At 47.9% G+C, this 27,409-nt stretch overlaps 1 protein-coding gene across 1 annotated transcript; it reads left to right on the top strand.

Annotated features, from left to right (window-relative positions):
- The first annotated feature begins 4,718 nt into the window (after positions 1-4,718).
- On the top strand, positions 4,719-16,891 carry BPIFB6 (BPI fold containing family B member 6). The gene is made up of 15 exons (XM_049779287.1): positions 4,719-4,912; positions 6,130-6,229; positions 7,013-7,117; positions 7,587-7,736; positions 7,920-7,983; positions 8,440-8,500; positions 9,031-9,122; positions 9,839-10,015; positions 10,774-10,827; positions 11,167-11,340; positions 12,160-12,227; positions 13,564-13,609; positions 14,369-14,432; positions 15,949-16,025; positions 16,859-16,891. The coding sequence occupies exons 1-15, from the start codon at positions 4,813-4,815 to the stop codon at positions 16,889-16,891; spliced, it is 1,365 nt and encodes a 454-aa protein (XP_049635244.1). The 5' UTR covers positions 4,719-4,812.
- The last annotated feature ends 10,518 nt before the right edge of the window (positions 16,892-27,409 follow it).

Below are 27,409 nucleotides of genomic sequence, written 5' to 3'. Positions count from 1 at the left end.
TGAGCTTACTTGGGGCTGTACTTCCAGGTCACAGTCATCTTGCTTCTACATCTTTTTAGCTGTGGTGCTCATTGGATTCTTTGTCACTGTGTGAAAGTGACAAAGTGTGTGTTTGTGTCTGTGAGTGTGTGTTTGCAGCTGTGTAAATAAGTATGTGTCTTACACATACGTGGCTGTGATGCAGTTGGAAATCACTTGCAGCACCCAGGATTACTAACAGTAGAATTGATAGGATCACAGCTTGTGTATTTGAGACCCCAGGAATTTATTTATTTATTTATTTATTTTTGTTTTTGGGTCACACTTAGCAGTGCTCAGGAGTTACTCCTGGCTCTGAGCTTAGAAATCATTCCTGGCAGGCTCGGGGGACCATATGCGATGCCAGGGGTTGAACCTACATCTGTCCCAGATCGGCCACATGCAAAGCAAATGCCCTGCCGCTGTGCTATTGCTCCAGCCCTGACCCCAGGGATTTAAACTCAGGACCATGTTCGAAGTCCCTATGCTATTCCCTGGCTCCCAGGTTTCCTTTAAAGGAGAAGTGTTCAGATGAACCCTGTGTTTTCCAGCAGGCCACAAGCATTCTGGAGGCCAGAACTACTCTCTTACACAATGGGACAGTTTAGGCGGCTTCCACACATACATGTCTCTTGTACATATTCAACCATTCTTTAATAGGTACTTCTGAGCATGTGTGATCTTCAACCTTAGCTCTTCCCTTGAACTTGAAAGGCCCTACCCCAATCCCCTTCCTGCCACCATGCCCTGCCATATCCAAATCCCCCTGCCCTATGACCCTGATGTCTTTCTGTTTTGAACCCTGACTGTTGGTGTCTGTGGCTTCCCCCTCACCACCCTCTTCTTTCCCCATGCCCAGCATCTTGCAAGCATAAATATATGTGGGAAGGAGTCACCACTCAGCCTGAGTCTCCCATTTTCAGAACATCTGGGGGTGTTGTGGGGAGTCATCCTTTTGGTGCTCCTAAAGTGTCTGCAGGGAAGGAAAAAGATGACAATGAACTTCTGGCCCATTCCCACAAGGAGGGAGAGTCTAGGAAGGCTTCCCGGAGGAAGAAGCCATAGCTGGTCCTGGGAGCAGTGGCAGCAGGGAGGGTGTTGTGAGGGTTCATGTAGAGAGATGCTGGGGTACGTTGAGAGGGAGGCCGGATCCCCCTGGGTTCTGGCTTGGTTCACCCGAGGGTCTCCTAGAGGCAGCTCAGACATTGACCCTTGGGACTCACAGTGGGGTCCTTACTATACATGGCTGGTTCTCTGGGGGCTCACCTATGTTTTCTGGCTCCCAAATTCAGACCTTTAGAGAAGGACACCCCTCTGCCCCTGCCCCTTCCCCAGTACTGTCTCCCTGCATTTCCTCCCTAAGAAGGCTCTTCCTGAGGATGGGCCACTACTCGAACTTTCAGGAGATGGGGGGTGTGAGTAGGGTCATGAATCCAAATGGGTCCAGCCGAAGTTTCCTCAGCCGTTGCAAGCATAAACATATGTGGGAAGGAGTCACTACTCAGCCCAAGCCTCCCATTTTCAGGCCATCTAGGGTGTTGTGGGGAGTCATCTTTATGGTGCTCGGTACAGTTGGGAACCCTTTTCCCGGTCTTCTGAGACAGCTCTAGTCCTGGTTCCTATGGTCCGTGATAAGACTCTTCTCAGCCCTCCTACTCGACTCCTTGGTCCAGTGTCTCCTTAGCAATGATCTGGCTTTGTATCTGCTCACTGTGTAGAGTCCCACTGTCCCCCCCCCCCCATTTTTTTGTTTTGGGGTCATACCCAGCAGCACTCAGGTTACTCCTGGCTCTACGCTCAGAAATCACTCCTGGCAGGCTCGCAGGACCATATGGGATGCTGGGATTCAAACCACTGTTCTTCTGCATGCAAGGCAAACACCCTACCTCCATGCTATCTCTTTGGCCCCCATTGTCTCTCTTTTAAGCTCAGGAGCCCTCTGTGGTCAGGACTTTTCACTGCCTAGCTCACCAGGTCAGCTCAGCACCCTGTAAAGCTCTAGCTTTAGTGGATGCACAATAGATGTTCCTGAGGGCACAGAGGGAGAAGGCTGCCAGTCTGTTCCCAGCCTCAGGGAAGGCCCAGAGCCCAGGGCTGAGCTGTGTGAGCCCCAAGGCCGTCTCCACTGACCGTGTCCTCTACCCAGTGCCTGCCCTTGTCCAACCACCGCCTCCCAGCCCTCTGTCATCTGTGCTATTTACGTTGGAACAGACTGGAGGGTCACGTGAGTGGGGCTCTGTTCTATTGCCCTCTAGATAATTATCTAGGCCCTTATCAAGCCCTTCATTATCCATGCAGCTAATCAGGCACCTGGATATAAGGGCGTCTTGGCCCCAGGGTCAGAGGCAGGGTCTGGGATCTGCAGGACCTCCTGATCCCAGGCTCACACGGTAAGCATGAGCCCCACAGTGGAACTGTCTCCAGCCCTGCTGCATTATAGATGACCACACCGAGGACCAGAAAGGGGAAGGGATTTTCCCAAGGCCACCTAGAACATGGGTGGGAGAACCAAGACTTGGGTCTGTGTCCTGAGCCCAGCCAGAACTCTCCACTGGGTGAGGCCATCTTTAGATGCTGTAGGATTGAGGCAAGATCAGGGTGTCAGAGGATTCAAGGGGTCTCTTCTGAGGTCTGTGGAAGTCCATGAGGCACTGCTGTGCAGAATCCCAAGAACTGAGCTGGGTGGGAACTAGAGGGTGGGAGACATGAGGGTTATTGGCAGATAGAGATCCAGATGGAAGAGAGTAGGAAAAGGTGAAGGGAAGCAAGAGGTACTCATTGGGGCGTAGAGGAAGTAGGCAGAGGAAAACCATGGTCTTGGGGCACCCCTAGTTGGGATCTTGGAGAATTGGTAGTCAAGGGTTCTATCAGGGCTGAAGTTCTGACTTAGGGCTGATCAGATTAGGGATCAGTGAGAGGGGACAGTTTGGGCAATGCCTGGCACAACCTTTGTTTCAGAGATCCCTCTTACTCCCTACCACACACTATCCCAAGCCTCACCTGAGTTTTTTTGTTTTGTTTTGTTTTGAACTTTACTTATTGATTGATTGGGTTTTGGGCCATGCCCAGCAGTACTCAAGGGTTACTCCTGGTTCTGCACTCAGAAATTACCTCTGGCAGGCTAGAGGACCATATGGGATGCCAGGAATAAAACCATGTCTCTCCCGGGTCAGCCTCATGCAAGGCAAATGGCCCCAACACCTGAGACCTTGATGTTGGTATCATTCTGGCCTGGGAATGGGGGATCTCCAGTGACCTTCAGTCTTAAGTTTCCCTAACATGGCAACCTACTGAGGCAGCAGAAGGCTCTCACCAGGCCTTCCCCTCTGTTGTTCTGGACAGAGCTTCACCATCTCCCAGGGATCACATCCCAGAGAAGTGATGGAGCTGCATCTGCTGTGCATCCACATGGCACAGGAGACAGAGACACACTGCATTGGAAGCCTAAAGAGACCTTTAAACATGCAATTGGATGAGAGAGAAATAGCCACATTGCCATGAGTGAATATTGACACATGGTCAGAATGCTCAAATGGTCTCTTCTGGCTTTGTACAGACAGGAAATCCTCATCTGCTAGGTCCCAGCCAATTCTCAACACACACACACACACACACACACACACACACACACACACACACACACACACACACACACACATGCACTGTGTCCCATTCTATAGCTTCTCTTTAGGATTATCTTGCCTTGTAGCAAACTGGTCTGCCTGCCAGCCACCTTAACCATTCAATAACCTGAATGAGTATTGGTGACTTGAGTGAAATCTGGAGAGCAGCCCCTCATAGGGAACCCCTTTCTGTGTATTGAGGAGCTGACTGCAGCCCCACTTTCCTGGCAATGTGGCCACACCCCCCCCCCCTTGGTTCTTTTCAGCCATAACTCAAACTCGAAATTTATTTGGCCTCTGGTTGGGAGACTCTCAGATCTTGGTAAGTAGGAGGGAGGGTTTGGGGTGCTTCAAACATGGAATGAGGCTCTCTCTCTCTCTCTCTCTCTCTCTCTCTCTCTTTTGGGGTTTTTGGGCCAACCTGGTGACGCTCAGGGGTTACTCCTGGCTATGTGCTCAGAAGTCGCTCCAGGCTAGGGGGACCATATGGGACGCCGGGGGATCGAACCGAGGTCCATCCTAGGCTAGCTCAGGCAAGGCAGGCACCTTAACTCTAGCACCACCGCGCCGGCTCCGGAATGAGGCTCTCTTAGGAAACTTGAGAAAGGTCTAGGGGTGAAAGGTCCCATTTCAGTTCTCTGCTAACTGACTGAGAGACTGTGGGTGTGTGCCTCAGTTTCTTGTGGGTAAGCTGATGGCCCAGAGACTTTGGGTGAAGAGTTCTGGGCTTCTTCCAAAAGTGGAACTGAGCTAGAGGAGATAGGGGCTGCTCTTGTTGTAGTATTAGAGAGGGGGACATGAGAGGGTTCTCCATCTTCCCACTGCAGCAAAAGTTCACTGGGGCAGATTGAAATTCTCTCTGCAGCCAGCACTGCCAAGGCCTGAGACAGCCACTCCTAAACTCATGGGAAACAGAGTAAAACCTCCGAGAGAAGTTAATGCAAGCTGAGAGAAAGGAGGCTTAGAAAGGAAAGGGTTCCCGGGGTACTGCTGAACCTGGATGTAGCCTACCATGCTTAATGCCTTGAGGAAGCCTTGAGAGTGCTAGAGTGGCAGTCTCAGGGCCCCTGAGATCATCCAGTCTTTTGCTTACTCTGGATCATAAGCAGATCCTAGGGACACCAGGGCTTGGTGACTTGCACCCAATCCAGTCCCATGGCATAGGTAGAGGATGCTGTGGCTCCTGTGTCTTGCACTCGGGGGTCTGCTGATCGTCGCAACGGCTGACCCTGGGGCCCAGCTGCGCTTGGGCATGGACATCATGAACCGCGGTGAGTGGGGAGAGGGATAGGGGGTTGTGGGGTTGGCTGTGGAACAGGGGTTGGTAAGTGGTAGGGAGATGCTCATATTTGCATGATTTAAACATTCTATTATCCATGAGATTGACTTCAAAGGAATATATTTTTTTATTCCTTCAATTTACATAGGGGGAAACTGAGACCCAGGAAAAATGGGTGACTTGCCCAAGGTGTCTCCAAATATGAGATACAGAACTAAAATTCTTTCTTAGAGCCTCTCCTTGGCCCAGAGGCAGGGGTTGGTGGTCACATACGTGGGGTGTGGGGGTACCAGACACAATTTAGCTTTGCTGACAATTTGCTGTGTGATGTCAGGCAAGTCTCTTTCTCAGTGTTGCCCTTTGCCTGCTCACCTGCTAATGTAGGAACATAAAGAAGTGTCAATATTACCTTGGAAGGATAAGATGAAATGAGATTCACATCTGCTTAATGGGACTTTAGTAGTATAGTTTCTCAGCAACAAGACTTCAAGTAAAGTTACCTCTAGGAACTAAGGGGTGATGATAGTACTCTGTACTTCAGCCTTTGTCCTCTCTCTGGGAATCCTTGCCTGAAATGGGGGTGTTTCTGACATGGGGACCTTTGGGGTTGCAGCTTCTTGATGGGGATCATAATGTTCTAACAACAGGCCTGAATTCCCATGGTAGCAACTCACCAGGGACTCACTACACACAATTTTTGAGTGGTTGGGCCACCAGATTTAGTGGACACACTTGCTTGGGGTTCAAGGCCTCTGTAATATGCCCCTGCAAATGCCTAAGACTCTCCCACCTGTGCCTCTCCACCCTCTGGCCATGCTTAGTTTATCACTGTCCTGCTGACATCACCTCTGTCCCCTTCCCACTTGTAGCATTGTGTCCTCTGCCTGCCCCCCTTTTTCTCTTTGTAATTCCTGTTCCTCTTTGAAGGACTGGGCGATATGTCACTTCCTCCTGGAGGTCTGCTCGAGCTCTTCCCTTGCTGGCCAAAACCCTCCTGTGGTTTCTCCAGCTGCCTGTGCTTATGAAAACTCTCAACACTTTGCACTGTCATTATTGGTGACACTTTCTGCCACCATGAAGCTAGAAGTGGTGGGCTGGGCATGACTCATTGCTGGGTCTCCATGGTGATGCCCCTTGTCAGGAGAAGACATGACCCCTTAAAGTAATGAGAGCTGGACCAAAAGTGTTTCTGGGTTCTCCCCATTCCAGAGGTGCGGCGGGCCATGGATGAGAGCCAGATTCTAGAGAAGATGGCAGCAGAAGCGAGCAATAATGGACCCGGGATGAAAGCCATCAAGGGCATCAAAGAGTGAGAAGGGAACTTGGGGGAGGGGCCTGGGACAGGACAGAGGGGTAGTCAGAATGCAGCTCCCTACTAAAGAAGAAATCCACTGCATATATGTGAGATTAAAATAATCTTTCAGTGGCAGATCTGAGAACTGATGAAATAGATTCTGATGATACAATGACATGAATGGCAGGGACATATGGCTTCCTTTGTGTCCTATGGGACTTATGGGATAGGAGCTATCTGTGGGGGAGGATTCTGGGGCTCAGTCTGAGTAATAAATAGGACCATGATCAACTAGTAATGCCTGCCAAGAATGCAGGCATGAGAGTGGAGGTCGGTATGCCTTCCTGAACTGATGGCTTGCAACCAAGAGGGATTTTGGACTGTTTGGCAAAGTCTGGAGGACTTGATCGTCATGACTTGTGAGATGAAGTAGAGAAGGCAAATGCCTTAGTGGGTTGTGGCCACAGTTATCCCATGCACCCTACCATGCACAATATGACCCCCAACAATAAGCTTTCCTAGGTGGCAATAGCATCTCTCTTCAGAAATCCTGACCTCAACAAAGTTCTTCGTTTTTACAATGGAGAAATGGAGGCCTTTGGAGAGGAAGGTCGTGCTTTTAGATAGAGCCTTGATGAATGCTCCACCTTTTGAGTGTTTCACCATGGTCCCATGAGGCAGACTGGTCCCTTGATGGGGTGGGTCTTACCCTTCACTTTCCATCAAGGTAGAAGATGAGCAAACAGATTGAGGGTTTGGGTTTACATTCTTGATTCTCCTTGGTGATTCTCTGTCCAGTGTGAAGGTGTCAGATGTGCTGGATCCAGTCATCACCTTGAACTTCATCCCTGGGGCAGGGATCTCCCAGTGTGTTTCTACAGGCATGACCATCAATGGCAAGAGGTGAGTGTGGCAGGTGAGGGGAGGTGGGAAGGACCTTTTCTCAGACTCCCATGTTCACATGTTGAGTTCATGTATCACCTGGGTACTCTGGTCTGAGATGAGGCAAACGTAGTTCCTCTCAATCTAAAGAGGGACTGAACACAGGGGATTACAGACTAGGGATCTGGCCTAGGACACATGCAGCACTGGCAGAGTTGGAATTGGAGCAGGCTTTTGGGAGATAATGGCAACTGAGCAGAGGTTTGGAGGTTGTAGAGGAGTTCACCAAATCAAGAAAAGAGAGAAAACAGTGATTGTGGATCTTGGGTAGACACCATTACCCTTCCTCTTTTCTGTCCTATAAGAGTAGTCCCCAACTTTTCTTCCTCTCAGAGCTATGGAGCAGAGCTTGTGGGCCAAGAGAAGACAGGGAAAGTGTTGATGACTTGGGAGAGATGCCCATAATGTCTTCCCTTCATTCCCATTCTAGCTTCATGGGTGGGAACATGGAGATCATCATTGTCATGAACATCACAGCTACTGACCGAATCCTGCAGGATGAGGAGACAGGCCTCCCGACATTCAAGAGCGAAGCCTGTGAGATCATACTGGTCAACGTGAAGACCAACCTGCCCAGCAAGTGAGGAGCTCTGTGCCCTGGGAAGAGGGCTGGGGCACATGACTGGACTCACTTCTGGATTCATTCAGTTACTGCTATGTACCCTACAATGCACATAACAATGCTTGTCCTTCACCCACATGTCCTCAAACATATGTGCCTAACTTCCTGCTGTTCATGACTCTGTCTCTACTCTCTGTCTAGCATGCTGCCCAATGTGGTGAACAAGTTCCTGGATAGTGCCCTGCACAAAATCCTCCCTGGCATGGTGAGTGCTTTGGCCAAGCCTGCTTGTGGCAGAGCATAGTAGAGGGCTGGTATTGCATTGGCTTCTCAGGGGCTGACCCTGATTGGCTACAATGGCTGATGGCTCTGATTGGCTATGATGGAGTCTTATGGTTGAGAAGATGCTGCCTCCCTGGTAGATAGGCTAGTAATGTTGGCCATGAGTAGAAAAGAAAGACAATGGTGACCCTATGTCGCAATGTCTCCCTACTCTGCTTAGGTTCAGGAACACATTCTTACCCATCTGATAGGGCTGCGGTCAGGAGATCTTTATTTCAGTTCAGGGTCTGCCATTGATTTTTATAGGTATCCTGCAGTTTTTCCCTCCAGGTTCTGTCCTATTAGACTCTTGGGGATCCCCTGTGAAGCTCTGCTCCACTGTGAGTAGTGAGATCTTCCATGCAGTGGGGACTCAGCCTAGCACCTTCTCTGCTTTCAGCTGTGTCCAGCTATTGATGCTGTCCTGGTGTATGTGAACAAGAAATGGGCCAACCTTCTGGGTGAGTGTGGTCCTCATGGCCACATCCCATTCCCCATGGGATAAAATAGACCTGTTTTCTGTCTACCACCACCCCTTGTCCCCTTCTAGAGGGGAAGCCCGAGATTCCACGATGCCCACCCAAGGAACAGCAGTCCTTGGGGGTTCACCCACTAACTTAGGGTCATATTCCTGATAGTGGGATACATGACTCCTTTATTGATGAGATGTGCTCTACCATCATTGTGGGCTCCATAGTGCTTCCAGGTCACCCTGGTGTGTGGGAAGGGAATGAGCCTGGGACTGAGGAAAGCTGATGTGTGTGTTAGCAGGGTGACTCATCAGCTAACTTTGGGGATCCCTCTAGCTCTGTGGCCACAGAAAGATGTGAGGGCAGCTGCAGCCTCTATCCCCAGATATCATTACTGAGCCCATAGCACTGAATCCCCAGCTCATGTGGTGGCCCAGGATTTATGGCACTCAAATTAGGTTCAGGTGCCTGCGGTATCCCTGGGAAGACACCTCTTTGAGCGGAGGCTCCTTTCTGCACAGATCCCATGCCTGTGGGCTCGATGGGCACCGTGAAATATGTCCTGACATCCGTCCCGAATCCCACAGCCAACTACATACAAATTGACTTCAGTGTGAGTGCTGAGGTGCCCTTTGGGGCAAGCGTCTCCCTCACCAGCCTGGGCAAGGGATTGGACTGCAACTATGGAGTTGGGGAGGGTCTCTGGGATCCCCACAGACTAGACTTACCAAGAGTACTGCCCTCCATTTCTCTGCTCTCAGTAGGAACCCCAAGTTTCCATTGCTGACAACATCTTACACCTTCTATCAGAGTCTGTCAACTTCTCCTAGAGTGGCCCCTTCAGTTCCCCCCCCCCCCATATTGTACATTGAGAATCACTGGGGCCCACCAGGACTCAATGGGATGGTGCTGGGAATAAGTAGCAGAGCAAGGTCCATACCTAGGTCTCCTGAGCCTCAGGTGATTAGGTGAGATATACCCTCTAGAACCGGAAGAAGTGAACCCCTAGTGAAGTTTTCTTCCAGGCTGTTTCTGACAGGCCTTTTCTTCTCTTACCTTGCTCCTAAGAGTGAAAGGGAAACCTCATTCTGCATAAATGAGTGAGAGCCCACATAACAGGTTACTCTACACACCTTAGAGATTCCACCAGTGGGTTAGTGGTTGGCTTTACTCCCAAGCCTCAGTTGATGATTGGAGCACTAGGTCTATGGACCTGTCTTTCTCACCTGGTTCTAGCATCCAGTGACTTCCTTCCTTGAGAGTCATTGGTTCCAAACACTGACGCTCAGCTCTGTCCATTGTTCCTCTTGACTCTTGACTTTCCTATAGCCTGAGGTGCAGCAGCAAGAAGGCAACACCATTGCACTGGCTGAGGCCGATGTAGCCCCCCAGTTCCCTGAGGGCTATGCTGAGGGCTCCTCACAGTTGCTGCTCTCGGCCACCTTTCTGACGGCAGAGCTGACCCTGTTGCAGAAGTCCTTCGATGTGAAAATCAAGGAGAAGAAGGTGATCGGTTCTTTGTTCCCTCTTTTCTTCCTCACATCTTACTGTCCCTTTCATTCCTGACATCGTTGCCCTGGAGTTATGGGAAATATGAGGATTGACATGGGTTTCATCTTCAATTCACTCCATGCCCCAATCCATCATGGCTTGAGCTACTCATCCATCCTTCTAGCTGCCTATACAAACATCAGCTTCATGGACTACCCACCTATCTTTCTTTTATCCAAATAGCTATCCACTCACTTACCTTGGTACTAAGTATTCATTCAGTATTGGTATTCATTTCCTAGTGCCTTTCCACCCACGTAGCATCCCTTTATCATTTCTTTTTTTGGGGGGGGGGGTCACCTGTGGCACTCTGGAGTTACTCCTGACTCTGCACTCAGAAGTTGCTCCTGCAGGCTTGGGGGACCATATGGGATGTTGAAATTCGAACTGGGGTTCGTCCTGGGTTGACCACGTGCAAGGCAAATACCTTACTGCTGTGCTATTGCTCCGTTCCTCCCCCCCCCCCATTTATCACTTCTATCCAATATATCCCTCTCAGTCTCTAATTTCTTCCACTTATTCACCCACTTTTAATTCCAACAACATTTTCTCAGTCTGTTATCTGCTAAAAGCTAGGGAATGCTACAGTTTCACAAAGAGCCCTGAGTTTTTTTGATAAAGAGAAGCTTTGAGTCTACCTTCTCCAATCAGAGATGTTTGCTAGAATGAGTCAAGGAAAACTTCAATAATCCTAAATGGGTTTTATTTTGTAGATTGGGAATTTGCCTCCACAAACCACTAAGACCCTGGCTAAATTCATCCCTAAAGTAAGTGCTTCAATGTCTTCTAATTCCCATAGCCTGCCTAACTTTATTATTTTTCAGTTAAGAAGACAAGAGCCTTAGGACACAGCTTTTCAACACTGTATATTTCCTTTGTTCAATGGGACATCATTTGGACATTTCCACAATATATTGTTTATGCAACACAATAGACTTAAGGAGGTGGTTTGTTTTGCTTTCTTTGTTTCCCAGTAGATACACCCCAACCTTCCATATTGAACTTTCTGGGTTCAATATAGAAATTGTCCTTTCTGTGATGGCTTCCTGGTTTGAACTGAAGCCATGGTTTCTTTGGGTTTTAAACTAGTTGTCTACTTTCTATAGATGCCTAAAGCCTATCGCAAACCAAAGCCCCTGGTAACAGAGATCAAGATTAATAAGCCCCCCAAGGTCACCATAAAGTCAGGCAAGAGCCTGCTTCACCTGCATGGGACCCTGGAAATGTTTGCTGCTCGGCGCCGTGGCAAACCTCCTGTGTCCCTCTTCCTCCTGGATGTGGTGAGTGGACTCTCTCCCCCATATTTGTCCAGCCTTGATTCGGTGATCAAGGCTGAAGGGCAGGACTGCAGTTGAAAGTTAAGTAATGGTGGGAAGGGGACTTCCTTTATCTTGGTTGTGTTTAGCTTTCCAGGCATTGCCACCTGGGGCTTAATTCTTGGCTTTGCCATGACCCGTTAAATGGCCAGAAGGATCAACAGATTGAGGGTCCACATTTTATTCCTTTCTTTCTCTCTCCTCCTCTTCTTCTTTCTCTCCATCTTATAACCTAAAACTCTCACTAGTATCTCTAAGGACAGGAGAAGGCATACCCAGGGCACTATGGAAGACATAAAGATATCAAATTTGATTTGAAGATATCTCAGAGGATTTCCTAGAGGAGGTGATGATGAGCTATATTTTGAAGGTTGAACAGGAGCTAGAGAGGGAAGAATTTGATATTGCAAAAGCTGATAATGGAGGATTCTCCAGATGTGTGAAAAGTCTTGAACTAAAGCTTGGTGTTTGTAGGTTTAAGGACCTATAAACATACCAGATATTTGTATGTGTGCATGCGCATGTATGGTTTGTGTGTGTGTGTGTGTGTGTGTGTGTGTGTGTGTGTGTGTGTGTAGTGGTGTGCTTGCTTTCCCAGACAATGCCAAGGGAGAAATGAGGAGTCTGAACTAGGGACAGAAGAAATTAGTTCATGCAATGGACAGAGAGGAGGACCCTGCATTCATTTGGAAAGTGAAGGTAGTGCATGCAGGAAAGGAGGTAAAGACTCTGGTTTTATCAGCTCTTATATTCTCCGTGTTTTCCCCCTTCCCTCCCAATCAGCACTTCAATTTGAAAATTCAGTTCTCACTGAGTAAGAACCGATTGAAGATGGCCACTTCTATGAACAGGTTGGTCTCTGCTGCCCCAAGTGGCATCTCTACACCTCTGCATTGTCTTTGCCTTTATCACCGGCTTTATGCTCCAGACTCTTCCTCTGACCTGAACAGCAGAATCCATATTGCCAGCTCTCCCCTGCCCCAGACCCTCAATGGCTCCCCATTGATGGTATGACCTTTCTCAGATATATCCTGTCTCTTGAGGTCCTTCTCAAAATCCTCCAGTTGCTGCTTTCACTATTTCAGCAGGGTCTTGGACTGTGAGTCTAGTTATTGTTTTATCTTTTCCATTAATTGGCTTTGGTCCATGTCATTTAAATGCTACCTGCACATATTTGGCAGATTATTTAACTTTACATTTCTTAAAAAGCTCATTTATTTTTCTATTTGCTATAATCTCCCACCTGACTTGTGTGAGGCAAGAATTGATTCAGTTATGAGACAATTCCAACTAGAACTTAGCTTAGGCCCCAAAAGAGAATCTCTTATCTCATAGAATTGCAAACTCAAGGGCAGTCATCTTTCGGGCATAGTGTGCAGAGCCCTTCAAAATTTATCTTTATCCTTCCTGACCTTTTCTGTTCACCTTATTGACTTAATCCTCAGGCAGTTTTCCTCCTCAGGGTAGCAATGATCTCAGCAACAAGACAGGCCCCTGGTCTAATAATAATAGTTCTAACAATATGACCAAGAACTGTTTCACACTCCACTGAATAGGGATCACATGACTCGCCTAAGCCAATCAGTGACTCAGGGTTAGAATACTCGATTGGCCAGGTCTAGGTCTTCTGTTCACCATAGAGGCTCTGGGCTACAGCTCATCTGAATACCTTGGAATGAGAATGGAAAAGTGGAGGGCTTGTTATTAGAACAAATAGGCATTAGAAAGATAGAGCTCCCAGGTAATTATCACAGGCTTGTTTAGCTTCTAATTCTTCTTTGTGCTTAATGAAGTTTGCAGGGGCTCTCCACATGAAGAGTTTTATCTCTGTCCTGCAAGACTCTGGGACCAGGCTATCTGGGTGGCAGATGTCTCTGCCTAACCTTGGGTGGAAGCCATAGATATGGCAGGGAAGGGGGAATAAGTTAGGATCAATAAAAGGAGGTGTAGGAATGCCCAGTGGTTTGAGCTATGGGAAGAAGAATAAGCTCCAATGAAAGGTAGTGAATGCCTCATATTAGGCAGCAAGGAAGTGGAAGTGTGACTGGGTGCCCTGGGCTGCCTATGGTGGAGAAAGGGAGAGAGTCTTCTCCAGCACAAAGGTAGCAGCTCTGATTGGCCTACAGTCCTCATTTTCTTTCCTTCTTTCTTTTTCTTTCTTTCTTTCTTTCTTTTTTTTTTTAACAGTCTACTGAGCCTGTCCCGGGTATCCTCATCTGTTGGCGATTTCAACGTAAGTGTTCCAGGTTTTCTGCTCCTTGGGCTTAAGGGCATGACTTAGCCTATATTAGGGACTGTAGGGAAGGGCCCAGAAATGAAGACAAAGGGAATGAAGGCAGTCATTGAGTGGCTGTGTGATCTTGGGGGAGCTGGTGAGCCTTTCTGAGCCTATGTTTTATATAGCTATCTCCCTAGAAAAAAAATAACTTTGGCAGAAATCAGGGCATCTCCATATGGCTTAGTTAATCCAGAGATATTTTAAACGTCAGTCTTTGTAGTCTCAGGTCTCAACACAGATCTTGATTTAAAAAATACTAATAACATCATGAATAGTAATAGCTCAAGAGCAGTAAGAACAGTATCAACCAGCTTCTATACAAAGCCATATCCTGTGCCCAAACTCACTGACTCCTCTTGGAAATCCTGTGAGGAGTCATTACTTCATTCTACCTTTGCAGAAGAGGAAATTGAGGTCTGTAGAGAGGCATAAATAAATGAGAGGTTGGAACTGAGTTTTCTGGAGGAGCAGGAGTGTGGCCGTTCTGTACTATGGCCAAAACCCTGATGGGAACTGCAGTGAAGTGAGATGAAGTGGGTGAATAAAGCAAAGTGAAGCAAAGGGAAGGGAAAGGAAGGAAAGGAGAGTCAGTCCTAGTTTTATGGCAGCTGGATACTAGAATTTATTCTCAGGGTCACATACCAGCGGGAGTGGGGGCTGACCAGATGTGTGGCATTGACATGAATGATAGACTGTGGATTTTCTATCGTCCAGGAGGAGAAATTGACTGACTTCTTCACTGACTATCTCGGAGCTGCCTATGTCCCTCTGGTTGATGGTGAGGGCTCCAAAAGGCTTTGATTTTCTAGGTGTGAAGAAATATTCAAGGCAGAAAGGGCCACTTGTGTGGTCTCAAAATCCCTTTACTGGAGCACCACCAGGAGTAATTCCTGAGCATAGAGCCAGGAGTTACCTCTGAGCATTGCATGTGACCCAATTACACCCTCCAAAAAGAGGCGACATTAAGAAAGTGAGATTAAGTGGCATAAAGACCACATGAGAAACGTGACATTAAGACTACGTTAAGGGGGCCGGAGAGATAACATGGAGGTAAGGCCTTTCATGCACAAGGACAGTGGTTTGAATCCCGGCATCCAATATGGTCCCCTGTGCCTGCCAGGAGTGATTTCTGAGTATAGAGCCAGAAGTAACCCCTGAGGCTGCTGGGCGTGACCCCAAAACAAAAACAAACAAACAAACAAAAGACTACATTAGGACCAGAGGAATACTACAGCAAGTAGTTTGCCTTACATGCAGCCAGTTCATACTGGCTTGATCCCCAGCACCCCAGGTGGTTCCCTGTGCCCACTGAGTTCCACTGGAAATGATCCCTGAACTCATCCAGCTGGGAAGGGTAAAGGAAGAGGATGGTCATTTCTGAGGTTTTGGATCATTTTTGTTAGTTTTTGGATTACATTGGGCTAGTCCTGGCTCTGTTGTCAAGGTCACTTAGGTGGTGCTGGGAATTAATTCTGAGCATCCTGAATGCAAAAAAACAAAAACAACAACAACAACAACAACTCAAAACAAAAAACAAAAAAATCCCCCCAAACAAAAAACAAAACAAAACAACAAAACGCCAAAAGACAAAAACACATGTGATTCCTTTTTTGAATCATCTCCCTGGCCCTGAGAATAATATAATCTTTTTTTTGGGTTTGGGGACCACACTATCTGTGACAGGGCTTACTCCTGCCTCTGCACTCAGAGGTCACTTCTGGTGGGATTTGGAGAACCCTATGGGGTGCTGGGGATCTATCTCATATTGGCCACATGCCTAATGCCACTTAATCTCTCTTAATACAGTCTTTTTTGGGGGGTGTGTGATTTTTGGGCCACTCTTCTAGATGCTCAGGGGCTACTCAGGCTCTCCACTTAGGAACTACTCCTTGGCAGTGATCTGGTACTTAGGTGATCCATTTGAGATGCCAAGGATTGAACCTGATTGAACTAGGGGTTGTACACGGTTGGGTGCATGCAAGGCAAGCATGCTACCCACTGTACTATTGTTCCATCTCCCCTACATGTAGTTCTTAATGTCATTTAATGTCCACTTAATGCCACATAATAACCAAGGCCCCTTCTACAACTTAGAATCTGATGGTTCACCTCCTCACTAGAGTCAGATCTTGGAATCTCAGATTGGTATGTTAGCTCAGGCTCATAATCTCTATGTTTATGCAACTAGACACAACTAATCCATCATGGCCCACTCTGCACCTCTGCTCTAGGCAGTGATTCCTTTATCAATTGCAGAGCTGTTGGGCTGAAATGACTTTTATTGTGTCTCTCAGATTTGCTCCAGGTCGGGCTCCCTCTTCCAAACTTCCTGGACATGAATTACAGCCAGGCAAAGCTGGACATAGTAGAGGTGAGAAAAGGAGTTGGGGAAGGTTATGTCAACCAGTATTTTTGACCAAAGAGTGATGAGCAAAAGCTGCTTCTGTCAAACTGGAGAGAAAGCTCGAATGGAGACTAGGGGTCCTCACTATAGTATTGCCAACCCCTCTCCAAACCTGATCCTTCTTGGCTGAATGTTCCTTAGAAGGAAACTGGAATTGTCTGGGCGGTGGGCCATACGCAGTGATGCTGAATACCCCCCTTCTGGTATTAATGCTCTGTGGCTGCTTCTGGAGGTGCCCGGGAGACATGCTGTGATGGGGAATCAAACCTGGGGCTCCTGCCTACAAATTATGTGCTCCAGCTCTTTGAAGTCTATCTCTCATTCCCTCTTTATTGGGTGGGGGAGTTTGGGGCTAGAAATGACTTGTTATTTCCTTTCCCTGCCACCTCAGTCGAACTTTATCCTAGATGTCTACTGTTGCTTATTGTCTACTGTTGTCTATTGCTTCAAATGGGGAGCTATAGTGTGGGTATCTACCCATTAGAACCATTATAGTGAGCCATTGAGAGGGTTTCCCGTCTCCTTCAGTGAGAAGTGCAGAATTAAGGTTTGCCTTACACTGCATACCAGGAGTTAGGCATGGAACATTCCATCTTCCCCCCTTCCCCTGGGAGAATAGGGCTTTGTTTCCACTTAGCAGGTAAGAATATCGAGGTTCAGAGAGGGCATTGGTCACAAGGGGGTATCTGGCTTTTCCTCCTCCTCACTCCTGCTGGCTTCCCCTCTCTGGTTATACTGTACTTTGAGGGTTCGCACCATATTGCTCACTCATCCCTTCTTGGCCCTTTGTCTCCTGTCAGAATGCTCTGGTGCTGGACTTGAAGTTGAATTGATCCAAGCAGCATCACCTGCCAGCTGTCTGCCTACCACCAACAGGCTGCATTGGAGTCACATGGGCCTAACTTCTACCTTTGGGAGTTGCTTCCTTGGTTGAGGAGTGAGCTGGGCAGGTCTGGGTTGGGGCCTTGACAATAAACCAGAGAAAGGCCCTCACCATCTTCTGCAGCTTGGACCTCTTTCTTGATGGCAATAAATGAAGGCAGGATTGGGGTGTAGGAGCTGTTTGGCACCTGAAGACTGTAAGCTACAGTCTTGAGGATCAACTCAATCCTATGCTGAGGGCCAACTTGAGCCTCTATTGTGTGCTGAATGCCACACTCAGGGCATGGACCATTTGATTCATCCACACAATCATTCTAGGAGGTCAGGACAACCTTAACTGTTCCCACTTTACAGATAGGGACATTGGGGGTCAGGTTGGTCTGTACACTTTTCCAAAGTCACATTATTTAACAAGTGGCAAAGCTCTTTCCACTACAAATCTTGGTAAACTGAAGGTGACCCCTCATGGGAAAAGGACTGACCCTACTCCATATATCCCTCGGCTGCTTGCTTGTCTTCACAGCAGTGCAGGGAGGTCAGGTGTGGCCTGTTTCATAGGGAGGAGACCAAGACTTGGTCAAGAAGGGCAGAACAACTGACCAGAGACCACCAGACATTAAGTATCACTGAGTATGGCCACTCACCCAAGTCAGGTACAGAGCTAGAATTAGTAGTCGGGCTTCGGAGCCAGCCTCCCTAGGTTCAAATCATGTCTGGCTCCTGTAGACCTGGGCAAGGCACACTCCTCTCTGAGCCTCAGTTTCCTCACCTGTAAAATGTGTGTAATGATAGTAGTAACCTCAGGTGGACTGTCATGAGGAAGAGATGAATTAAGTCAGGAGAAAGTTCTCACAGGCAGGTACACTGTGAGTGCCCAGCCCAAGTACCCATGTCAGGGGTCTGCAGTGGGGAGGAACAGGAGCAGAAGTATGTGTTCATGTGTGTGTATATGAAGTACTCTGATATGTCCTTTGTATGTGTCAGATATGCACACATACATGTGTCTACTCTAAGTATGTACTTATTGTATGTAGTGCGTGCATGTTCCTATCTCAGTGTGTGTATGTATGCACTCAAACATGTGCCTTATATTAGTGTATATGTGTGAGAACATGTCATCATGTTCATATGCATATGCCCCTGTCATTATATTTATGTACACGTTTCCTGTGGTCAGCATGTCCATTTGTACTAGGTCAGTAAAAGCTCTGTGTCAGAAAGTGTTAGCGTCTATTACCATATGCCTCATGCCAGTGTGTCTTACTTAGCATGTGCCCTCTGTCAGCATGTATTAGCATGTGTGGTTGTCAATGTGTAATGCATGTGCCCTATGTCAGTGTGTACCCACATCAACCTGTGTCAGTATGTGCCCTGTGTTAGCTTGTGTGCCTTGGAACTCTGGCAGCATCTGAAGGCTGGGATGGGGCTCCTGTGCAGATGGGATGTCTGGTCATGGAGGTTGTGTGTGACCTACTCTGGGATCTGGCCACATCTGTGTGTTTCTGAGTTCCCAGGTTCCTGAGACTATATTCCATCTGTCCATCCATGCTTCCTTTGTGTTGAGAATTTTTCTACAGGGACATAGTACAGTGGGTACGCGGCCTGCCCAAGTTCTATCCCAAGCATCCCATATGGTCCCCGAGTCTGCCAGGAGTGATTTCTGAGCTCAGGGCCAGGAGCAACCCCTGAGCATTGCTGGGTGTGGTCCCCAAAACCAAAGGGGTAAAAGAAGTGTTTTTAAGTGAGAACAGGCTGCTGACATCTCCCCTGGGATTAAACCCTGCTCCTAAATAATTCCTTCCAGGTCACATACACTTAAGTCAAATATATTTCAATAAAATGAACCACAGGGGCATGAGAGATAGCATGGAGGTAGGGCGTTTACCTTGCGTGCAGAAGGATAGTGGTTTGAACCCTGGCATCCCATATGGTCCCCTGAGCCTGCCAGGAGCGATTTCTGAGCATAGAGCCAGGAGTAACCGCTGAGCACCCCTGAGCACTGCCGGGTGAGACCCAAAAACAAAAAACAAAAAAACAAAACAAAACAAAACAAAACAAAAAAAGAACTACAAATTAAGGTCTTTTCTTAGGTTATCTAAAACAAACCTTAATTTGCTAAAGCAAATGCATCCAGGGATCTCTTGGGTTCAATTGGGGCTCCTGCCCAGGAGATGGGGAGGCCATGGGCCCATGTGAGAGTCTGAGTAGATATTTTTACTTCTCTGGTGTCTCTATTGGGGATATCTAAGTATATCTAAGAGAAGAGGGTCTGGGCTGCGATACACAAGGAATCTGGTGTAATGCTGCCAGAGGAGCCCATGTTCTATCTGGGCCCAGGCCTGTGCCCTCCCTCACCTTGGCCTGGATCCCAGGGCCATCCCCTGGCCCCTCATTATCAGCCCTAGTCTACTCCATCATCCTCTGGGACAATGGAGCCCTTGACACTGGCCCAGCAGATCAGACGCCGGGTAATCCTAGGGAGTGGTTGATGCTTGGGGTAAGGTGTGCCAAAGACGCCCTCTCAACCAAGTCCCATCCTTGGACAATCACCTAGAGCATATAGGGCCACCCCTGGATCACTGAGCCCTCCATTAGCACATACCCCAATGGGGGAAACCAAGGCACAAAGCTGTTAGGGTTAGGAGGCCAGGGTTCTTGCATTAGCTGTAAACAAACTAGATTTCCTCTCTGAACCTCAGGTTTCCTGCCCCAAAATGGAAGAGTGTTGCAGGTTCTGATCTCTGACTTGACTCCAACATTCTTTGAGTGGTCAGTTACTTCAAACTGAACCTGTGCAGAAAATGGGAGCGGAGCCCCATTTTATCCAACCCATGGGCAGCATAAGTCCTGGGAAATCCTGGGGTTTGGCTCAAGTAGGATACAGAGCCTATGGGGATGCTTCTCATCAGTCTGCTGGCCTGATCCACATACCAGTCTTGACTGGTCAACAAAGATGTGATGAGGTCATCTCCAAATGTCCCTGGGCAGTGGATATGTCATAAATCTCCAAATGACCCTTGACTGCTTTGGGTAGACAGTGGTAGAGATTCTGAGCACCCCTCACCTCTTTTCACTCTCCAGCCTGGATGAGGAAGCAGAGGCTGGACATTGAGTGGCCAGCCCAAGGACAAATGAGCAGCAGGACCAGAATGCACCTGTACTCATTTTCTCCTCACATTCCTGCCAGCTCCATTCAGAAACTAGGGACCAGAGAGCAGATACAGTTGGTTCAAGGCCAAGGGGCAGAAGGAAGCAGAGTCAGGTCATATCTCTTGGACCCACAACTCTCGCCTTCTAGCCCTGGGGCTTACCAGGCCACAAGAGATAAAGATCACAGCCTGTTCCCTTTAACTGTGTCCCCACCTAGTCCCCTCTTCTCTTCCCACCACTATCCACATCTATTCCCCCTCAACTCTCCATCCTTTTTCTGCTCTCAGCTCAAGCACTCCTGGGAAGGTTGATGTCACTGACCTACTAAGGGCCCTTTGCTTCTGATGTCTGTTTTCCAAATTATACCCCTCCTCACAGCTCAGGATTCAGAAGAAGGAGGCAGTTTGACTGTGAGCTCATTTGCAAGTTAGGGAAACTGGCTCTTCCAATATCATCCACAGTGGTGTGTGAAACCTGGGACTCAAGAATTCTAGCTCCAGACCCTGCACTTCAGAAGCTAATGCCCAGAAGTTATTTATTCTTTTTTTTTGGGGGGGGGGAAATAGAAATTAAATGAATTTACAGTAAAATTAATTTGATATATATAGTATTTAAATTTAATACATGGGGAATCAACTTAGACCTCAGGTGATTAGATACCATTCAACCAGCCTTGAACCCTGGATCCCAGACATAGAAACGGCACAGCTCCTCACAACAGCTGTAAGAAACAATCTCCATCTGGGACAGCCTTATTACTGCAGGGTCAACAACAAGGGCCAGCTCTAACATGATATCTCGACAATGAGGAAAATGTGAACAACTTGACCTTAGAGCAGTTTAGCCTACCTCACCAGCTAACGACAAGACAAAACCAGAAGACGTGGCACCCTTTGGTAGGTCCAAAAGCCAAGATCGTGATTTACAGATGACTGGATACTAGAACCACGACCAGACTGTATACATCTTGGGACCAATAAAAAAGCCCTAGTCTAGGGTTTGAACTAAGACCTGCACAATAAGCATGATCCCCAGTCCCAAAGGTCCGGCAGAGACAATTGTAACGGAAAGGGGCTTCTGGAAGAACAAAGAAAGACGCTATCCTAGATGCCTTCCTAGGTTCAGCGCAAAGACCAAGATCACCAACCACAGAAGATGGATTAAAATGGCACTGAGGTAACAGAACCTCCAGATTCACAAAGACTGACTTCACCATAAGTCCCACCTCAGGATATGTACAGATACTGGGACTGCTAAACACAGAGCTCTGACGGTATCACACTGGACAGAGCAGAAGCTTTCCACACACCAAAAAAAAAAAAAAAAAAAAAAAAAAACCACAACCTGGAGAGTAATGATCCTGAGCAAAGACTAGAGCTGATTCCATGACAGTATACTCCAAGGACGGAGAAACCCCATATCTTATAGGGCAAGTGAATTCCTTTTCGAATGACCCCAATATTTACTGTGCCAGGGCAGGAGGGAAAAAAAAATACAAAAAACACAAAACCTTGGTTATGTATATATATATATATATATCTTACCTTCATTTATTATTGTTATTATTATTTTTATTTACCTAGCTATTTTGGTCGATTCCTCAGTTTGGATGTGATTATTGAAATTGTTGGCCCCAATTATTCTTTTTTTTTTTTTTCTTTCTTTTCTTTCTCTTCCTTTCTTTTCTTTCGTTATGTGCTACGCCATGTTTCTTATTTCAAGACCACGGCGTGTTTTTTGTTTGTTTGTGTTTGTTTTTAGTTTGTTTTGGTTTATTTTTTATCTGTTTTTTTGTGGTGCTTATCGTTATAGCTGGAGTCCTCACTGGATATTTGACACTTCTTTTGGTACTGGTGGAGTGTTTCAACTTCTTTTTCTCCTTCATTTCCCAAATCGATGATGAGAACCTCTAGAAGGATTCTGCCCATTTTCGGGGTATTAAACTCTTACCCCGGTTTATTTATTTTCTCTTTTTCAGGCAAAACCACGCAACTTGAACTAGCTACCCCTGCCCCTACTTAGAGGGGGAAATAAGGGAGGCATCAAGACCAAACTGATGCAAGACTACTAAGTAGTTGGTTAGAGACAAAGGGGACCACATATTCTAGCCGCCCTGGGGGTGAGGGAAGAGGAAATGGGAGGTAAGACAGAAACGGGGGAGTAGGGAGGACAATTTGGGGATGGGAATCCCCCCTGATTTTATGTAAATATGTACCTAAAATATTATTGTCAACAATATGTAAGCCACTATGATCAAAATAAAAATTATATTAAAAAAAATTTAATACATGGATATCAAGAATAAGGTATATTAAAATAATAAAAGCATATCACTTGTATTTTATTTAAACATTGTGATTACAAAGTTGTTCATGATTGAGGTTTTTTTTTTTTTTTTTTTTTTTTTTTAGTTTTTTTGGGCCACACCAGCGTTGCTCAGGGGTTACTCCTGGCTGTCTGCTCAGAAATAGCTCCTGGCAGGCATGGGGGACCATATGGGACACCGGGATTTGAACCAACCACCTTTGGTCCTGGATCGGCTGCTTGCAAGGCAAACGCCGCTGTGCTATCTCTCCGGGCCCTCATGATTGAGTTTTATTAAATGTTTCCCACCACCAATGTTCTCAGTTTCCCTCAGTTTCCCTCTCAGTTATTTATTCTTATCCCCTGTTTTAATCTCTTCCCAGCTCCCCATCACCTTCCCCGGGTCCCAAGGGGACTCTGGGAGCCCTGTCCATAGTCTGGGTGTCCACAAACAGGCATTTAAACAAGTCTCTTCTCAGGCCCAGAAAGAGCCTGGAGAGCTGATGGGAGTGGCAGCATCCTTGGGGGGTGGATTTGGAAGGAACGGGGTGGGGGAGGAGATAAAGCATACCGGAAAGTGGGGAGCATTTTGCGTTCTTCCTAGTGGCCAGGCTGGTTGTTGGTGGTTAAGATGGCACGTGAGAGACCCAAGACTTGGCGGACTTCTACCAGACCTCAGCTTTCCCTTGGCTCCTAGGGTGTAAGATGAGGAGATAATGACAGTGTTGACCTCAGAGATCATGCTGGGAACCGGATGGCTTCATACACGTCAGGGCTAGCTTGCATACTCTATGAATGCTGGCTGTGAGCTTGCCCTACTCAAACATAAATCCTAAACCTGTTGGCAATCCCCCCTACAGCAGGAGGTGACGGGGAGAGGAAGGGTAGAGAGCTATACTTATGGGGATTGTTGGGCACACCCACGGGTCCTGATATGATCCCACAATTCCACTCCTATGGAGGACCCTGGCGAGAGGGCAATATATGTCCACATGTCAATATAACACACCCTACACAACACATGTCAACAAAACAAATGTCCAGATATGCCCACAAAACATACTCACATACAATGGCTACACAACATGTGTCTACACAATGCATGCCTATTTCACACATGTCTCACAACATATCCCATGAAGCATACCAACACAATACATGACCATACTACATATGTCCACACAACACATGCTCACATAACATGTGCCCACATAATATATGTACACACAACAATGTCTACACAATGCATTTCATGAAACATATATACATGATACATATTTACGTAACACATGTCCATACAACTTCTATCCACAAAACATGTTTGTGGGAGGGTTTAGATTCAATACATGTTAGAATATGTCCCCATACAACACATGTCCACATGACATACAGCTACATAATACATCCTCGCACAACAAACATCCAAAAATATGTCTGAAAACTAGATGTGAATATTCATAGCAATTTTTCATTAGTTGAAGACCTGAAAGACAGAGTGAACTTAGGTAGGCAAGCTGAGCCACATCTTAGCACAGAGTCTGGCTTGAATAAATTTCCTGAGGGGTGTAGGAAGCCAATGTGAGTCCACATGTAGCATTCCACATCCACAACTTTCAGGTACACACTGGGTTCTTCCATAAAGGTGATGATGGGACCACAGAGCCGGAGGGGTAGCAAGGGTCTGGTAAAGGATTAGAAATGTTTTTGGAGTTGTCCCTTGGGATCTATACTGACTTCCAATGGATGCTGAGTTTTTACGAGAATGTGGTGTGGTTGAAGAATGCTGAGAGAATGCACACTTGGGGTGCAGAGCCTTTCCCTCTGTCTGGTGGGACTCTTCTGCAGGCAGCTAGGAGGCCCAGTCCCTCTCTTCCTACAAGTTAGGTTCCCATGCAGTGGGAAGAAGAAATATCTTCAATAACCCCCAAAGTCACCCCCCCTCCAAGTCCGGCACAAGAGCCAGCCATGTGGTGAGAGCAGGTGTGCTGGTGTCCTGAATTCTGCCATGGGATTCTGCAGATGCCCTAGGAGAGAGGGTGGCTGTGAGCTGTTGCATATGAGATCTGCTGCCTGTCTGAGTCCTGGCCCCAGGCGCTGCCGTGGAACAACAGAACAGAAGTGTTCAACCTCTGTAGACGAGCAATTGAAAACCACTGTGTTAGTGCAACTATATTTATGTTTCTTTATGTTTAACTATTATTTTAATTATATTGGGTTAAATAAAATATGCTATTAAAATTTATTACTGTTGTTTTTTCTTATTTGAAGAAATTTGGGGACTTGGGAGGCCACACCTGGTGATGCTTGAAGGTTACCCCTGGCTCAGAACTTGGGGGTCACTTCCTGTAGTGTATAATGGCTCATGGGGTTGAACCTGGGCCTCTTGCACTCAAAACCTGCACCCCTTCCTTTGTGATTTCTCCCTGGCCATTTTCACTCTTTTGTTAGAAATGTAGCTACTAGGGGCCGGAGAGATAGCACAGCTATAGGACATTTGCCTTGCAATCAGCTGATCCAGGATGGATGGTGGTTCAATCCCGGCATCCCATATGGTTCCTCAAGCCTGCCAGAAGCGATTCCTGAGCACAGAGCCAGGAGTAACCCCTGAGCATTGCCGTTTGTGACCCCTAGCCCCCCCCCCAAAAATGTAGCTACTAGAAAAATGTGAAATCATAGTGGAGTCCTGTGGGTTGACCTCTACCCCAGCACCTCTACTCTACTCCAAGAGGAGGGCTGCAAATGCTACTGAAGAAATGAAACTTTTCTCCAATGTCACAGGGATTAGTTTGAGTAAAGGACAAAGAAGTATGCTCTGGAGCTCTGGGGACCCTGATCTTTAAGCAGTGGGATCTAGTTGGTTCTTCTCTGACATTGGCCTAGGACACCTCACCCCAGATCCATCCACGTTTTCTTGCCAGGCATTGGGTGGGGCTGGGGTGGTAGAGAGTCAGAAGATTTCACTGCCCTCAGCCCCCACCCCCACTTGGGCATTAGTTGGGGTGGGGGTGTAGACAGAGCAGATTCCAAGCCATCAGGTGCCCTGGGGAGTCCTGGAGATGGGCTGTATTGGGATCTGGAATGTTCAGCCCTGCCCCTGGCTCTGGGGGTGGTGGCCTCCTTTGCAGCCCCTGTGCCTACACTCCCGCCCCTGGGCACCCACCCCAGTCCCCCACCCTCACTCTTCCCCCAGAAGGAAGGCTTAGCCCAGGCCCGCAGGGAAAACCGCAATTTGCTTCTGACATGACACGTTGACGGGTTCCTGGCTGCCGTGCCCCCTTTGTGTCCCCAGAGTGATGTGGGCATATAAGGGCCACCCCCAGGCCCTGGGGAGTGGAGGAACCAACAGGAGGCCGGAAGCCCCTTCCCAGCCCTTGTGGAGCTGCAGGAGCTGGTAAGGCAGCCTGCTGCAGCCACAGTCTCTACTAGGCCTCCAAACGTGGACCATCCGGTCATCCTGCTGCCCCAGGAAGAACAGGCATGGAGGGACTTCAAGTTGGGAGGGCCTGGGAGCATCTGAAGAATGATGGGAGAAAAATACCCATTTTCCAGAGGGGAAACTGGGGCCCAGACATGGACAGAGACAGAGCTGGTGGGTGGAGGGCAGAACTATCCCAGGGGCTAGCTTAAGGGTCCCTCCCCATTTTTTCTATACCCTGGAACTGATTGGTCCCCATGGTAACATACATATTTCTTTCCTTGAGAGAGCTGGAAGTGACAGGGAGCCATTTTAGGATGTGTCTTGGGCCCAGGAGACATACCACCAAGATGGCTGCTGCTTTATAAGACTCCTGGATGTATCTCTGTGTTAAGGAGGAAAAATCACCCTCGCTGGGTCAGCACAGGTGGTGCCAGGCAAATGGTTGGCATGTGAAATGCGTCTGGCTTTTCAGCCCTTGCCCCTGCAGTCTCTCAGCAGGTGTCCTATCTGGTGTGCCAGCATGTGTGGGGGCCCCTAACACAGACCTGTCCTTGAGGGTATCAAAGGGGCCCACAGAGTATGTACACACACACACACCCCCACACCCACACACACACTATGGGTACTTGGATTCATCCCCTGAAATAGATCTCTTGGTGAGGTGGGAGGTGTTTGGTTATAGAAAGGCAGAATTCACAGAGCAAGTAGGCACCACTCATTCAGAGCCTGAGGGACATGGAGCCAGTCACATAAAGAAGCAGGGAAGCATCTGGGTAGAAGGAAGAGCATGCATAAAGGGCCTGGGATGAGAATGGGCTTGTCATTGTGTCTAGGAGGCCAAAGCGTCAGGCAAGGACTTTGCAAAGTACAGCTGACAAGGATCGGGTAGGGGAGTACATTCAACTCCCAGGGCAGATGGGGGGGCCTAAAAGAGGGTGGGAGTGGGGCTGAGATGGAACGGAACTGGGTGGACAGAGCCAGATATTTGCAGAGAAAACTGGATTCCAAGGAGGTCATGAGTTGACCAAGCACTTGCCTTCCATGATCTTCCTTTCCATGACATCTGGAGGGGGAGGGGCGGGGACAGGGAAGCAGGACATGCTAAGTCCAAATGTTGGACGTGCCCAATCAACCACACCTTCTGAAATGGCCTCACGGGCCAATGGGGAAGCAGATGCAGGAAATTGAACTCCCGTTCTGGCCCGGAAGGGGAGGCCTCTCTGTCCTCTCCCTCCAGAAACCAGCCCAGACTTCCCAAGGCAGCAGAGCACCAAGACTTTTAAGCCAGATGAGCCGAGGTCTGAATGCTGCTCTGGGAGCAGCTCTACTGAGCTTCCTCCTGGCACTGGGCCTTGGTTTTTCCACCTGTAAAATGGGGCCCAGTGAAGGTGAGGCCTGTCAGAAGCCAAGGAGATGACAGAGTGTACGGGGCACTGGATTGCTGGGATGGGGCAGGCTTTCCTTGGGAATCCAGTTAGCTCTTGCACTGGGAGGGCAGCAGGGTCCCCGGAGGGTGGATGGGGTCTATGGAGCAGAAAGGCTGGCCCGAGGGAGCCTGGAAGTGCTGTTTCTGATCCCTGTTAGGTGTGCACCAACA

This window comes from Suncus etruscus, chromosome 9 (genome assembly GCF_024139225.1).
Source record: "Suncus etruscus isolate mSunEtr1 chromosome 9, mSunEtr1.pri.cur, whole genome shotgun sequence".
NCBI classification, from domain to species: Eukaryota; Metazoa; Chordata; class Mammalia; order Eulipotyphla; family Soricidae; genus Suncus; species Suncus etruscus.
Note: the sequence above shows the minus strand (reverse complement) of the source record. Positions and strands in the feature narration are given on the sequence as shown.